Here is a 14718-nt window from a genome sequence, read left to right on the forward strand (position 1 = left end):
GTTCCAATGAAATTAATAAGATTTGGATTTATGTTCTTTATATTAAATGATATATATGCTATAGTGTGAAGAATCTTGATAGGAGAGTCAAAATTGGGTTGACCTAGGGTAAGAGTTCTTTTTCAGGCAATACTATCTTTGTATGTTCTAGTATGTTAGCTGTCTGAGTCAGTGACCTGTGAAAGGGACAATAGAGGACTCTGTGCTAGTGATGATCACATTCTGTATCTCTCTCTCTCTCTCTCCCTCTGATTCATGGGGCACTGACACGTGGTTTGATATCCACCTTACTTGGTGCATGGCAGTGTTGATAGTGATCGTTGACTACAACTTTTTAAATCTTCTCATGTTATTAGGATTATGAAATATATTAAAGCCATTAATAGGGTATATTAATTGTAAGATTTAAGATGTGACTGGTACATAAAAGGTTTTAACAACATTTCTAAATCATCCTTTTCCTAGGTAGGTTTTTAATAGATAAAGTCCACTAACGATTTATAGTCTCTGTCACAGTTTTTTTTTTTTTTTTTTTTGTTGTTGTTCAAATGCTAAAAAACAATTACACTAAATCACTGATGTCTTTTTTAGATTTTAAGTTTGAATGTTGTATAATTAGGTATTATCACAGAAAATTAATCAGTGTATAAACCTTAATCAATCATACTCTTATCATTTTTTAAGTAACACTAGAACTTGGACAAATACACTTGTTAAATTTTTGTACCAACCACTTGGAAGAATATACAAACAAAAAACGAAACAGGACAATTCTGGTAGCAGTGGCCCAAACTTACTCGTACAATAGAGAGATCCAAACTTGACTTAAAAGTTTTGTATAGTTGTCCAACAACGAATATGGGCCGAAACGTTAAGGCCCATTAATGCCATTAACCTAATTTTGTTTGACTCATCGTCCTCTCTATAAAAACCAACTCACTCTAAAACCCTTAAAATCTATAAATCATAGTCAATCTCCGTAGCCGTCAGCTAAAAAACTCTAACTTCGTCTTCTTCATAGTTTCTGTTTGATTTGATTTACAATTTTTGTGTTTTGTTCTTCTAATCGCTTTCGAAAGGCGTTGCGCTCTTCGTGATAGGGTTAACGTACCCTGAAGGGCGTGTCACCGGAAGCGTACAATAAAAATCTTCAATCCGATCGATAGGATTTTTTTTTTGGTGAATTCGGATTCGTTCGAATTTAACAAAAAGAAACCTAAGATCCGATGGCTAAATATTTACCGATTCGTTTGGTTTATTTTTATCCATCGATTAATCGTGTTTGAGAAATTATCGAATTTTGAGTTAGATTTGTGAGTAATAGTTTTGGTTTTAGAAATTGGGATTAAAAGTGCTTCATAATGGTGAACTCTCTTAGATTAATAAAAGTGAGAGATGTTCAAGTTTCCGGAGCAAATATTAACCTGGCCAGAATTTTAACAGCTCTGTGTTTAAATTTTACTATTTTCACAGTGTTACCTGTCTTCTGGTATATATATTTTTCACTAAATCCCATTACTTTAATTTTTATAAATGTTTGCTAAATCAACAAGTTTTAGTTTTGTTTTGGGATAATTGATTTGTGAAGGACTAAATTGATTTGTCTTACCACAAGATCAGCATTTTTATTTCTCTACGAAGCAAAAATCAGCATTAGACAAATCTTTATCATTGTTCTAATTGTTTTCATAATTAAAACAAAAAAATTAGACTATTACGTGTTATGACCCTAATCGATATCAATTAGGCAAATTAGTCTGAATAATTTGAAAATACTACAAGTATTAAAGATAGTTTTATTATCTGTGTTTACAATTTACGAAGATCCGTGATTTACGATTATCTAACATCTCAAAATATAAAAAAACGTTACATATGAATAACATTCGAACACTGCTACAAAAGATTTAGTCTTGGCCATATAAGATCTAATGAATCGTTATGGTAGAATTAATTATTTCATTGGGTTTATTGCCCAAAAAAATTTAATTATATAACTGAACGCTAAAATCAATATAACCTAACATTAACATTAACAACACACATTTTGCATTTCAACTTCAAACATAACGTTTCGTGTAAGTCAAGAAAACGTCGTTTCTTGATTTAGACCAATCCCCTAAAACTGTCCCTTTAGCCAAAAGCACCAAACGCATGATGATGAATCCTCTCTTTGAATCTTCGATTTACATATCTTTACGAAATCTAAAACACTAAACCTTGAAATCCAAAATTTTAAAATGTTTTTATAGTTACTACAAAACAGAGTCACTACGAAAATAATTAACAAAAAAAAAAGATGTCCAATGAAAACCCTGTAATGTCACTGATAGATCGCATCTTTTCACATCTTTGTCTTCAAGATGTATCAATTGCATTGTTAGGTCTGTTCCTCTTCGGTTGCTTGCAAGCGAAGCTAACAAACAAAGGCGGACCAGTGCAATGGCCTGTGTTTGGGATCACTCCCGAGTTCTTCCTTCATGTTCACGATGTGTTCGGATGGGTTACGCGGTGTTTGAAGAAAAGCCGAGGAACGTTTCCATACCAAGGAATCTGGTTTAGTGGATCTTATGGAGCCATGACTAGTGTTCCTGCAAACATCGAATACATGCTCAAAACCAATTTCAAGAACTTCCCTAAAGGAGATTTCTACAAAGAGAGATTCCACGATTTGCTCGAAGATGGTATTTTCAACGCGGATGATGAATCTTGGAGAGAACAGAGGCGGATCATTATAACTGAGATGCATTCGACTCGCTTCGTGGATCATTCTTTTCAGACAACGAGAGATTTGATACAGAGGAAGCTCTTGAAAGTGATGGAGAGTTTCTCAAAGTCTCAAGAAGCTTTTGATCTTCAAGAGATTCTTTTACGGTTAACGTTTGATAATATCTGCATTGCGGGTCTTGGAGATGATCCAGGGACTTTGGATGATGACCTTCCCCATGTTCCATTCGCTAAAGCGTTTGAAGAAGCAACAGAGTCTACTATGTTTCGGTTCATGATTCCGCCGTTTATGTGGAAACCGATGAAGTTTTTCGATATAGGGTATGAGAAAGGGCTGAGGAAAGCTGTTGAGACGGTTCATAAGTTTATCGACAAGATGGTTGTCGAACGAATCAAGATGCTTAAGGAAGAAGGAACATTAGTTAATAGCAAATCCGATGTTCTTTCGAGGCTGATCCAGATCGAAAGTCACAAAAGAGGAGATCAAAATGATCGGTTCACCATGAAGTTTTTCAGACAGTTCTGCACAAGCTTCATCTTAGCGGGACGAGACACTAGTTCCGTCGCGCTTACTTGGTTCTTCTGGTTGTTAACAAAACACCCGGAAGTCGAAACCAAGATCCTCGAGGAAATCAGAGAAATCTTGAGCCAAAGAGAGAAGAACAACAACAATCTTGAAACTGGAGAAACAGGGAGTTTTTGTCACTTCACAGTCAAAGAACTAAACGATATGGTTTATCTACAAGCTGCATTGTCGGAATCTCTTAGACTCTATCCACCAATTCCAATGGAAATGAAACAAGCGACCGAGGAAGATGTGTTTCCAGATGGAACTTTCTTGAGAAAAGGCTCAAGGGTTTACTTCTCAGTCTATGCAATGGGAAGGATGGAATCAATTTGGGGAAAAGACTGTGAAATGTTCAAACCAGAGAGATGGATACAAGGAGGGCAATATGTGAGTGATGATCAGTTTAAATACGTCGTGTTCAACGCCGGTCCAAGGCTTTGTTTAGGGAAAACATTTGCATACTTGCAGATGAAAATGGTGGCCGCTTCAATCTTGTTGAATTACTCAATTAACGTTGATCCAGATCATATCGTTGTCCCACGGGTAACAACGACTTTATATATGAAACATGGTCTTAAGGTCAGGATAACGCCAAGATCTCTAGAGGAGAAGAAGCAAGATCTATAAAATATAAAAGAATATACAGCTTAAGTTTGAAGTTGATTCTATATGGCTAATGTAAGATCTTCACCCTTTAATATTAGATTAGGCACATAAATAATCTTTGTTAGTAAACTGTACAGTGTGTGTGTATTATGTGTAATGCAGATCACAAATGTTATACAAAGCAAGAATTGGAATCAAAAGGTATAAACTGTTGTTTTGTTTCTAATTTTTGAAATTCAGGATTAGACATTCTTAAGCAGTAAAACTATTGGAACATCACTTGATTACCTTGTTAGACTGATAAAGCCTTCTGAAGAAATGTCTTGGAATAAGGACTAATTTGAATAAAAGGTTTTGATTTAGACCGCCTTCTCGAGCTAGTAACAAGCTTAAACCACTGGCTTCTCGGATCGCAACTGGAGTTTCCTTGTAGACATTTACAGCTTCTCATCACAATCTTACTGTATGAATCCACATCCAAGCAAACAATGGTTCCATTCTTTGTTACTGACAGGAGTTGCATCTTCGAGTCAGACAAAAGTTTCCATTTTGAACAGTGAAAGTCTGAGAAAAACAAACGCAGCTTCACAGCCTTTCCTTTCTCATAAGCTTTTAAGCATAGGATTCGTTCTTCGGTTAGCGATAACACTTGGTGGGAAGAAAGTTTCCAGCTTTCGGATCTATTGCAAGAACCAAGCTTTAGTTGAAACAATGATTTTCTTACAATGCATAGTCCACTCGAAGGATGGAACATTATTTTCTTTGGTTGAGTTTCCATGAGACCTGGTCCTGAATATTGCAAAGTTGTTAAAAGTTAATAAGATAAACCAAAAGTAAGTTTGAAAAACAAGTTGTGTACCTGTAAAAGGAGTCTGAATTGCAGAAATCATCTGTAAAATGGTTGAGTTCCTAATGCTTGACCAATCCCAATCCAAAACTCCATAAGTTTCGTCTGATCCAATAGTTTTGTCTCTTATATAATAGCTTCCTGCAAGTGTCCATAGCGCCCAATCTACATCAAGATCAGCTGCTAAAGCCATAAAACAACTTAGAAACTTGTTGTCATTTGCATTACTGCCTCTCTGATCAATCCCAAACTCGCTTACAAACAACGGAAACCCTTTCTCGAGCAAAAACCCCGACATTTTCATCAAATTCTCGGTTTCTCTCCCGCAAATCTTGTTCAAGCTATCTCCTTCCCAAGAGTTCCAAAAGCCATACCAATGGATCTCAAACACTAGTTTTCTCCTAAAGCTAACTTCAAAGGGCTTGTCACGAAGGAAGGATAAGTCAGTAGCGTAATTTAAACCCGAGACAATAACAAGAACATCCGGATTAATAGAATGAACGGCTTCAGCACCTTTTTTCATATACATATACCAATCTTTAATGTTCTGTTTAGGACCTCTGAGTTCATTCCTTAGACTCATACCAACCACATTTGATGAAACATTACTAGCAAACATTGATGCCATCTTCTTTAACCCTTTGATCCAAACTTGAGGGTTTAAATGCTTATCCCCAAAAAAACCGTTTCCATCATTGTCACTACAACACCAACCAGGTTGGCTTATGTGATTGTCTAAGATCACCATTACTCTATGCTTTCCAAGACAAGCCACCACTTCCTGTTTAAGAGAAAGAACAACAAGCTCTCATCTTTCTTAATCCTAATTGATAGATAACAAGAATTCAAGAGTCCCAAGAAAAAAGATGAAACCTTTCTATAAATTTTCTGATTATTCTGGGATCAAGAACAAGACTATAAAGTCAAAACCTTTTCGGTGGGAAAAAATCTAAAAAGGTCAAAACTTTAATTACCTGGAAAGCTTTGATCAGAGGAAGATCAAGAACTGTCGGATTATGTACCTGAAAACCAGAAACAGCTTCAAAAAGACCAAACTTGAGAAGAGATTGTCTCACAGTCATAATATCAGAGAAAGATTCGTCGGTGGCTAAGTAGAGAGGCCAAGTCAATCTAACGCAATTGAAACCCATTGACACGATCTTCTCGGCGATCGAATCCATCGGCTGCTTGCTCAGACCTTCCGCCACCGCGGTTTCAAGATGCGACGGCCAGTTGACGCACGTGAGTTTCACGCGCCGACCTTTGTTGCCGTCGTCGACGATCCATCGTGAGTCGGTGGAGAGAGGGAGAGCGAAGGTGGTGGTGACGAAGAGAAGAAGAAGAAAGAGAGAGATGAAGAAGAATCTTTCCATTAACTCTCTCTGTTTCATCAAACCTTTTTGCTTTTACCGCCAACATAGGTGTAGTCCGTATTAAACTAATCAGCGTCTTGACACAACAGAACAACACCAAACATCCACTTTAAACTAGGAGCGTCTAATCTAATTAATGACTTATTAATGAGTAAATTATAAATCTTACACGAATTCATTACTAATGTATAACTAATCAAATGACTTTACTAAAGAATTATTAATCAAATGAAGTACTGTTGGAAATTTTTTTTTTTCTTGTTTTGGGTTTGATTTTGACACATCGAATTAGTAACAAGGTTTAACATTGATAGAGTAATAGCATTATATTGGATTTAACATATAAGAAAGAAAGTTTACAACATAATATAATTATGAGTTACTTATATATGAGATGATTAGTCTTTATATATATATTAATATTTAACCTCATTATTTACTAACTTTGATAATCTTGAACCACTGGCTCATCGGATCACACGAGCTGTCTTCGCCCTTCACACACTTGCAGTTACTAGCTATGAGGTTATTGGATTCATCCACGTCAAGACAAAGGGAGTTATTAGTTGACTTCGCTGCTAAGAGCATATTAGAGGCTGAGATGGTATGCCATTTTGATAAATTGGGGCTCGAGCAACTCGTCTTACTAAGCTTAACCGGCGCATTCGGACCAGTATTCTCTAAGCATAGAGACTTGTCCTTGAGTGTCAAGGTATTGTCGGGAGTGTAGCTCCATGGCTGAGATTCATTACATAGACCGAGAGTGACCTTGGTTGGGTCTAAGATACTTTGTAGCATGCAAAGTCCGGTTAACGGGTGGAAAACAAGATTGTAGACTTTGGGTTGAGAGCCCGGTCCTGGTAAACTTTGAAGCGGGGATTGAATCAGAGACAACCTTTGCAAGAAACTCATGTTTCGAACACGATCCCAGTCCGAATCCAACACACCGTAATACTCGCTCATTCCGACCACACCTTCTCTAAGATAGTAACTTCCTTGAAGTGTCCAAATCGACCAATCTACGTCATTCTCCGCCGCCCAACCTAATATACATCCGATGTATCTATTATCGTTAACGTTTTTGCCTCTCAAATCGATTCCAAACTCACTAAGAAATACCGGGAAGTCACGGAGATTGAAACCGCCTCCGTCCTCGATGCTTTTCAGAATCTCGCCGCAGGCCTCGTTAGGGTTTTTGGAACTCCATGTGTTTGTGTTGGTGAAAGAGTATCGATGGAGCTCAAACACGAGTTTCCCAGTGAAAGTTAGGTTCACGGGTCGTGATCGGACAAATGACAGGTCGACGTCGTAGCTGAGGCCAGAAAGGATTACAAGTGCATTAGGATTTGCTTTGTGAACTGCTTCGGCCCCTTGTTGCATGTACCTAATACATTCATATATGTAATGTACATGAGACAAATACTTTGCAAGGACCATAAACCATAAACTTTACAATTAAAGTGATCGCATACTCTAACTAAACCCTACATGCATACACCCCAAAAGCCACTTTTTACCATTTATAATGACATGCTTTAACCAGTGTCCATATTTTCTTCTTATAGTTCTACCTTTTTCTTTCAAAACAAATTTTAAATGTAACGTACGTATGCCAGTAGAGGTAATAAACTTACAGATCATAGGTATTCAATAGCGTTCTCTTACTGTCTTACACATACACATGCATGCAGCAAATGGACAAACATGAAAAAAGAGCACTTAAAGATAATACGTGCAAAAATGACCGCTACCTAGTTGTTATCTATTTTTTTTTGTTTTCATTAAATTATCAATGAGCGATTCAAACAAAAAAATTTATCTTTTATAAATAAACACAAAACAAATAAATAGATAAAATAATTAAGTGCTAATAGGTTCTATCATGTTAATACACGTACTTGAACCAATCGTCGACGTTTTGTCTAGCTCCTCTAAGTTCGTTTCTGAGGCTCATGCCAACGACATTTGAGGTACCTTTGAAAGTCGTGGCTATCTTGGTCAGACCGGCGATCCACGTGGCAGGGTCAAAGTAAGTGTCGCCAAAGAAACCGTTGCCGTCGTCGTAGCCACAACACCATCCTGGTTTGGTCACATGGTTGTCTAATATCACCATCACATTTTTGTTTCCCAACTTAGCTACCACCGTCTGAAAAACAAACAAAGAAAAAAAGAAGAATCATGTTTCCAACGGAAATGAGGATTTTGAGTATGTATAATGTAAAACTTAAACATTAATATATAGTAAAGTATAAATTATTAGATTTGCTAATTCTTTTCTTCTATCCGAATAAAATACATCCAAATAAATAGATACTATCATACCTTATAAGCTTCCATGAGGGGAAGATCAATCATGGATGGGTTCTTGGTTTGGAAACCAGAAATATCATCAATAAGACCAAGACTTTGAAAAGATTGTCTCACAGTAACATTGTTCGCCAGTGTCTCATTTGTAGCCAAATCAAGTGGCCAAGTTAACCTAACACAATTGAAACCCATTTCCACTATCTTCTTGGCCACGTCATCTACCCGTTGCTTGCTCAGCCCTTCCGCTACCACAGGCTGCAAATGCGATGGCCAATTCACACACGCCAGCTTCACTCTTTGCCCATTTTCGTCGATAATCCAACGAGACTTTGTAGAGAGAGGAAAGGCCATGTTGTTCGTTATGAAGGAGAAGAATGAGAAGAAGATGATGAAGCAAAACATATGTTTTAGCTCTTTTGTTGTCTTCATGTTAAATGTATTTAGATTTTTTTTTGGAGGGGTTTGTTTTTTTTTTTTTTTGGTGTTGGTGAATCATTACTAAGAGGCTATATATAGGAAAATGCTTTAGAAGTTAAACAAAGTTTGTATCATGAGATAAAGTTATAACTTTAAGGGTTCAAACACAACTTATAAACCAGTAGGATTAATCGCTTAGCTTATGTTAATGATCTAACAATGGCGTCAAAGCCATTGTAACTTCTAGTAAATTTTATAGTAGTAATTGGATCCAAGTCACTCACGTCAATACGAAAAGCAAAGAGGATCATACTTGGTAACGGTCGAACTTTTTCCATAGAAAAGGCAAATAATACGAGTTAAAATACCCTTTATTGGTAGGTTCAAACAACGTAAACTTGACTTGGGAAACTTGTCTATAGTATTTTGAGAAATTGGGTGAAAACATAAAACTTAGCATAGTTGCGTTAATTAGACAAATAACACATATTGGAACCAAATGGTACATTGTGATGTGTTGGGACAAACATATCTTTTATGAAGACGACTTTGAGATATGTCTCATGTGAGTGTGACCTTTCCCTTTTACATTTATTTTTCCTCTTCAAATTTTGTGATAAGATTTTTCTACCTCAAAAATCTAATTAGTTGAAACATACTCTGTTGTATGAATGATATTATGATTTAATCACACCAAAAGAAAACATTTTAATTTCAAAACGAAGGATCAAACTGATAATTTTAAAATAAATGGAGGCGATACACAAAAATAAAATAATAAAGGGTTTATTTTGCAGTTCTCTGATAGATCAAGGTTGATCTTGCAATTCATCTCTAATTATTTTGTGACGCCGCGTCAGCCGCTGTCCCGGCGACGGTGGAATTGAAAAGGGTTTGATTTCTTTTATCACCGGAACTCTTCTCTCCCGCCGTTCGCTGCTTTAGAGTATCTCGACGGCGGCGATGGATGGATTGAAAAGGGGGTTTAATCTCTTTGATCATCTCCCTTGTTTTTGAGCAATGTAAGCCCTCCTTATCTTCTCTGTCTCCCCAATTCGATTTATGTATTGAATCATTGATGGGTTCCTTTAAATTTCAAAAATTGACGACAAAGGTTGCTCCTTTTCAGAATCTCTTCTTTTCTGTGGCCGGAGAAGTGTAGCGTCCATGGCACAGCTATATCCAAACTTTTGCGATGAAACTTATCTATTCATAGCAAAGCAGCATCATGTTCTTTCTAACATCATCTTACTACAGATACTTTTTACATACGTTTCCGTTGTTTATTACAGGATGTACAGAGAAAGGTTTATACAAAGTCTGGAACTAGAGTTTGGTGCAATCACTGAACTCGAACGGGGACAAGTTTGAGAGGTACTTTCTTGATGACTGTAAGAGTACCAGCTTCTTCTACATCAATGTCTTTATGTGTCATCCCATCAGGTGCTCTCCAATCGAAGAAGTAAAGTAAGTTCAAGAGTCCCAATTCCACAGTAGCTATCCCCATTGCTATACCAGGACATATCCTTCGACCAGACCCAAACGGTAAGAACTCGAAATGTTTTCCTTTATAATCAACAGGGCTATCGATAAACCTCTCGGGGTTAAACTCTTCTGGGTTTGTCCAGTATTTCGGATCTCTTCCTATGGCCCAAGCGTTGACCAAGATCCTTCTCTTTGGAGGAATATCATAGCCTTGAACCTTGACGTGAGCCCTTGTTTCCCTTTGGAGCAGAAGAGGAGCTGCTGGGTGTAACCTAAATGTTTCTTTGATTACCATGTTCAAGAAAGGAACTTTATTGATATCTTCTTCAGTGATTCTCTCCTTGTTGTTGCCAAGACGGTCTCTGATCTCGTGTTGAACTTTCTTCATCACTTCAGGGTTCCTAACCAACTCCGTCATTGCCCATGTCATGGTAATAGCCCCTGTGTCTATCCCTCCCAGAAATAGATTCTAGCAAACAGGCGGAAACTAATTTAAATAAGCAGATTAAGTTTTCAATGCGAATGTGTTGAAACAAGTATAGCTTTTTATTTTTTTACCGTTAGTAGTGCCTTAATGTGATTTATCGTGAGCTTCAAGGAATCATCATCTTTGTCTTGTTGATGCGCCACATCCAACATTAAATCGACGATATCTCTGTGATCTTTTGATATTTTTCCAGGATGTATATGATCATCGACCACACCTTGAAACAGCGTATCGAGCTTCAAGAAAACATCTTCCAACCTCTTGTGTTGCCCGGAAATCCAGTCAACGAGCCATCCAAGTCCGGCGATGGGAAAGAAATCAGAGCAAGTGAAACTAGCCTGAGCTGTCTCGGCTTCAAACACAAGCTCATTGATCTTGTCTTTATCAATAAGCTCACTCTCTTGGAACCTTTGTCCAAAGGCAACTCTAAACAGTATACTTGCGGTTAGCCAGAAAAAGGTTTTGCTCAAATCGACCGGAGATCGATTCGCGGCTGATTCTGATAGATTCTTGACAAGAAAGTTACATTCTTGCTCTCTGATATACCCGAAAGACTGAACCTTTTTTAAAGAGAAAAACTCACGCACCAAGAACTTGCGCCGCTCCTTCCACTCTTCCCCGTATGGTGTAAAACCGATATCTTTAAAACCCCGAGAGATTAGCCTCGTCCCGACAAGCTTAGGCCTGCTGCAACAGTCTAGGTCATGAGTTCTAAGCACCTCCTCAGCTGCTTCTCTCGATGAGATAACAGTTACAGGGACAAAGCCTAAGTGAAGAAGCATAACATGTCCTGTTCTTTCGGCTAGACGTTGAAATGACCTGTGAGGCAATTCTCCAACTTGGTGTAAGTTTCCGAGAAGTGGTAACATAGGAGGGCTTGGAGGAAGATTCCATTCAGAGCGTCGTTTGATCTTCTTGACGATAAAGATCAGCGAAGCGAAGGTGATCATAAAGAAACAGAGCAAAGAGGTTACCATTTTGATTTTTTGTTTCTTTTGTTGTCGAGAAAAATGAAATTTATAGCTCTGTTTCGGTATGTTAATATAGTCACACACACCTTACATTTGGCGGTGATAAATAACATTTTTATTGGATTTGTTAATATAATAAGCAACATTGCTCTTTTTAATATTTTCACCACCACCATCACCACCTACATCCGCCCTTTTGCATGGGGTTGTACCGTCTCTTTGCTAAATTTTAGCTCCACGTACATTTTAAGAGGAAAATTCTAAAACTAAGGTGTATGTGGACCTGTGGTTCATATCATCATATGATATCCACTACAGTAAGCTCTTTAACGTTTACCATATTGACAAAACCACAATCATCGGGATAAGTGAATAGTGAGAGTTGGATTTCCGAATAAGTGAACAAGATCAATCAAAATATATCTTCTAAGATCAATCAAAAGATAGTGTATATAACATGTCTCAACAGTTTCACTTTACAGTTTTTAAGAATGTAAAGAGATGATCTAATCTAACGATCCATAAAAACCAAGGAACAAGAAAACCTTGAGTCCATAAGCGTTACTTCATACGGAATTAGCATAACCAACAAATCATCATCATCAAAGGTTCGTGTTTGGGGCATAATAACTAGAAGTGCATAATTAGCAAATCGTATACAATACAAAAAATACAAGATTTGCATGATATTTTTCTTATATCAAAAAACATCTTCAAAGTTTGGTGTTTGATGCAATCACTGAACTCGAACTGGGACGAGATTGAGAGGTACTTTCTTGACAACAGTAAGTGTACCAGCTTCTTCTGTATCGATGTCTTTATGTGTCATCCCATCAGGTGCTCTCCAATCAAAGAAGTAAAGTAAGTTCAAGAGTCCCAATTCCACAGTAGCTATCCCCATTGATATACCGGGACATATCCTACGACCAGACCCAAACGGTAAGAGCTCAAAATGTTGGCCTCTATAATCCACAGGGCTGTCGATAAACCTATCCGGGTTAAACTCTTCCGGGTTTGTCCAGTACTTTGGATCTCTACCTATGGCCCAAGCGTTGATCAAGATCCTTCTCTTTGGAGGAATATCATAGCCTTGAACCTTGACGTGAGCCATTGTTTCCCTTGGGAGTAGAAGAGGAGCTGCTGGGTGTAACCTGAATGTTTCCTTGATCACCAAGTTCAAGAAAGAAACTTTATTAATATCTTCTTCGGTGATTCTCTCCTTATTGTTGCCAAGACGTTCTCTGATCTCACCTTGAACTTTCTTCATCACTTCCGGGTTCCTAACGAGCTCTGTCATTGCCCATGTCATGGTAATAGCTCCTGTGTCAATCCCTGCGATAAATATATTCTACCAAACACCCCGAAACTAAGGTTACCTCAAGTCAGATTCATTTCAATACAAATATGTTAAAAAGGTTTGTTTTGTTTTACCGTGAGAAGTGCCTTAATATGATCTATCGTGAGCTTCAAGGAATCATCATCATCTTTGCCTTGTTTATGCATCACATCCAACATTAAATCAACGACATCTTTACTATCTTTTGATCGTCCAGGTTTCAAATGATCATCAATCACATGTTGAAACAGAACATCTAGCTTGAACAAGACATCTTTGAGCCTCTTGTGTTGCCCGGAGATCCAGTCAACAAGCCATCCAAGTCCGGCAAAAGGAAAGAAATTAGAGAAAGTAAAACTAGCCTCAGCTGCCTCGGCTTCAAACACTATCTGATTTACCTTTTCCTTATCGATAAACTCGCTCTCTTGGAAACTCTGTCCAAATGCAACTCTACACAAGATACTTGCAGTTAGCCAGACAAGGGGTTTTCTCAAATCAACCAGAGACTGATCAACAGCTGATTCCGAAAGTTTCTTGACAAGGAAGTTACATTCTTCCTCTCTAATATATCCAAAAGACCGAACCTTTTTCAAACCGAAAAGCTCACGCACCAAGAACTTGCGCCGCTCTTTCCACTCTTCACCGTATTGAACAAAACTGATATCTTTAAAACCCCGAGAGATTAGCCTCGTACTAAGAAGCTTAGGCCTGCTACAACAGTCTAGGTCATGAGTTCTAAGCACCTCTTCTGCTGCTTCTCTCGATGAGATAACAGTTACAGGGACAAACCCTAACTGAAGAAGCATAACATGTCCTGTTCTTTCGGCTAGACGTTGAAATGACCTGTGAGGCAATTCTCCTAGTTGATGTAAGTTTCCGATGACCGGAAACTTAGGAGGGCTTGGAGGAAGATTCCATTTAGATCGTTTGATCTTCTTGCCTACAAAGATCAACGAAACAAAGGTGATGAGAAAAAGACAGAACAAAGAAATCGACATATCTTCTTGTTGCTTTTGGTTGTCCAGGAAATTACATTGATATTGTTCTGTTTTGGTATGTTAATAGTCCAACGAAATAACTCGAGTTACGTAATCTCACCGCTTACATTTAGCAATGATAAAAAAAAAAAAAACAGTACAATTGAATTCAAATGGCATTTATCTGCTTCAGTTCAATCCTAATAAATGTGAAAATTTGAAATATTTTGTTGTCTTCTATTTACTAAATAAAGAAAATATTATCTTAATTAATATACGTATTATTCATCTCCTCTAAAAATATTTGTTATTGGTCATTTTTCTATGGATGTCTTATATATGAGACAAATATTGATAGTTTGCTAGTTAGGAGAACAAGACAAATATGTATATGATTCGGTGTCCATCGTTAATAGTTTGCATAATTGTACAGTCTCTTTAGGCCATGTTTGTTCCACGTACACTTTAACAGGAAAATTCTAAAACGACCCGTATGTGGTGGACCTTTGGACGTGGTCCATATGATATCTACTACAGTACAAGCTCTCTAACTATTTCATTATTTGGCAAAAAACTAATTTAAAATTAACCTCTATCGATCGAGCTAAGAGGGTGCA

General features: G+C 37.5%; 5 protein-coding genes, 1 long non-coding RNA gene and 1 other non-coding gene across 9 annotated transcripts; 3 read left to right on the top strand and 4 right to left on the bottom strand.

The window, feature by feature from the left end:
- The first annotated feature begins 1350 nt into the window (after window positions 1-1350).
- LOC111830782 lies at window positions 1351-1497 on the top strand. The gene has a single exon (XR_002834123.1). It is a non-coding gene; the product is annotated as a small nucleolar RNA snoR137 (small nucleolar RNA).
- A 735-nt stretch (window positions 1498-2232) lies between these two features.
- Window positions 2233-4127, top strand: LOC17886431 (cytochrome P450 86B1). Its single transcript, XM_006293121.2, has one exon. The coding sequence runs from the start codon at window positions 2300-2302 to the stop codon at window positions 3920-3922; it is 1623 nt and encodes a 540-aa protein (XP_006293183.1). The 5' UTR covers window positions 2233-2299; the 3' UTR covers window positions 3923-4127.
- Window positions 4001-6139, bottom strand: LOC17884876. 2 transcript variants are annotated; one of them, XM_006290782.2, is made up of 3 exons: window positions 5723-6139; window positions 4761-5529; window positions 4001-4690 (listed from the first exon to the last, which is right to left on the bottom strand). In XM_006290782.2, exons 1-3 carry the CDS (start codon window positions 6137-6139, stop codon window positions 4194-4196), a joined length of 1683 nt encoding a protein of 560 aa, XP_006290844.2. In that variant the 3' UTR covers window positions 4001-4193. The 2 variants fall into 2 exon arrangements, with proteins under 2 accessions (XP_006290844.2, XP_023638099.1); XM_023782331.1 differs by having other exon boundaries at window positions 5771-6127.
- Window positions 6140-6447: 308 nt separating this feature from the next.
- On the bottom strand, window positions 6448-8928 carry LOC17885424 (endoglucanase). The gene is made up of 3 exons (XM_006292840.2): window positions 8444-8928; window positions 8020-8267; window positions 6448-7505 (listed from the first exon to the last, which is right to left on the bottom strand). The coding sequence occupies exons 1-3, from the start codon at window positions 8855-8857 to the stop codon at window positions 6554-6556; spliced, it is 1614 nt and encodes a 537-aa protein (XP_006292902.2). The 5' UTR covers window positions 8858-8928; the 3' UTR covers window positions 6448-6553.
- Window positions 8929-9663: 735 nt separating this feature from the next.
- LOC111830463 lies at window positions 9664-10565 on the top strand. The gene is made up of 4 exons (XR_002833820.1): window positions 9664-9867; window positions 9975-10219; window positions 10289-10390; window positions 10474-10565. It is a non-coding gene; the product is annotated as an uncharacterized LOC111830463 (long non-coding RNA).
- Window positions 10188-11942, bottom strand: LOC17886302 (cytochrome P450 71B17). The gene is made up of 2 exons (XM_006292741.2): window positions 10889-11942; window positions 10188-10799 (listed from the first exon to the last, which is right to left on the bottom strand). Exons 1-2 carry the CDS (start codon window positions 11792-11794, stop codon window positions 10188-10190), a joined length of 1518 nt encoding a protein of 505 aa, XP_006292803.1. The 5' UTR covers window positions 11795-11942.
- Window positions 11943-12424: 482 nt separating this feature from the next.
- LOC17886797 (cytochrome P450 71B17) lies at window positions 12425-14122 on the bottom strand. 2 transcript variants are annotated; one of them, XM_023783015.1, is made up of 3 exons: window positions 13783-14122; window positions 13220-13380; window positions 12425-13136 (listed from the first exon to the last, which is right to left on the bottom strand). In XM_023783015.1, the coding sequence occupies exons 1-3, from the start codon at window positions 14120-14122 to the stop codon at window positions 12525-12527; spliced, it is 1113 nt and encodes a 370-aa protein (XP_023638783.1). In that variant the 3' UTR covers window positions 12425-12524. The 2 variants fall into 2 exon arrangements, with proteins under 2 accessions (XP_023638783.1, XP_006292809.1); XM_006292747.2 differs by having other exon boundaries at window positions 13220-14122.
- Window positions 14123-14718: the final 596 nt, after the last annotated feature.

Source organism: Capsella rubella, unplaced genomic scaffold, assembly GCF_000375325.1.
Source record: "Capsella rubella cultivar Monte Gargano unplaced genomic scaffold, Caprub1_0 scaffold_5, whole genome shotgun sequence".
NCBI lineage: Eukaryota > Viridiplantae > Streptophyta > Magnoliopsida > Brassicales > Brassicaceae > Capsella > Capsella rubella.

Coding starts and splice junctions, on each gene's coding strand:
- LOC17886431 (XM_006293121.2), top strand. CDS start 2,300: ATGTCCAATGAAAACCCTGTAATGTCACTGATAGATCGCATCTTTTCA.
- LOC17886302 (XM_006292741.2), bottom strand. CDS start 11,794: ATGGTAACCTCTTTGCTCTGTTTCTTTATGATCACCTTCGCTTCGCTG. Junction 10,800..10,888: donor ACATTAAGGCACTACTAACG/GTAAAAAAATAA, acceptor CCTGTTTGCTAG/AATCTATTTCTGGGAGGGAT.
- LOC17886797 (XM_006292747.2), bottom strand. CDS start 14,122: ATGTCGATTTCTTTGTTCTGTCTTTTTCTCATCACCTTTGTTTCGTTG. Junction 13,137..13,219: donor ATATTAAGGCACTTCTCACG/GTAAAACAAAAC, acceptor GGTGTTTGGTAG/AATATATTTATCGCAGGGAT.
- LOC17885424 (XM_006292840.2), bottom strand. CDS start 8,857: ATGAAGACAACAAAAGAGCTAAAACATATGTTTTGCTTCATCATCTTC. Junction 8,268..8,443: donor CCCTCATGGAAGCTTATAAG/GTATGATAGTAT, acceptor TTTGTTTTTCAG/ACGGTGGTAGCTAAGTTGGG. Junction 7,506..8,019: donor AACGTCGACGATTGGTTCAA/GTACGTGTATTA, acceptor TGAATGTATTAG/GTACATGCAACAAGGGGCCG.
- LOC17884876 (XM_006290782.2), bottom strand. CDS start 6,139: ATGAAACAGAGAGAGTTAATGGAAAGATTCTTCTTCATCTCTCTCTTT. Junction 5,530..5,722: donor CTCTGATCAAAGCTTTCCAG/GTAATTAAAGTT, acceptor TCTCTTAAACAG/GAAGTGGTGGCTTGTCTTGG. Junction 4,691..4,760: donor AATTCAGACTCCTTTTACAG/GTACACAACTTG, acceptor TGCAATATTCAG/GACCAGGTCTCATGGAAACT.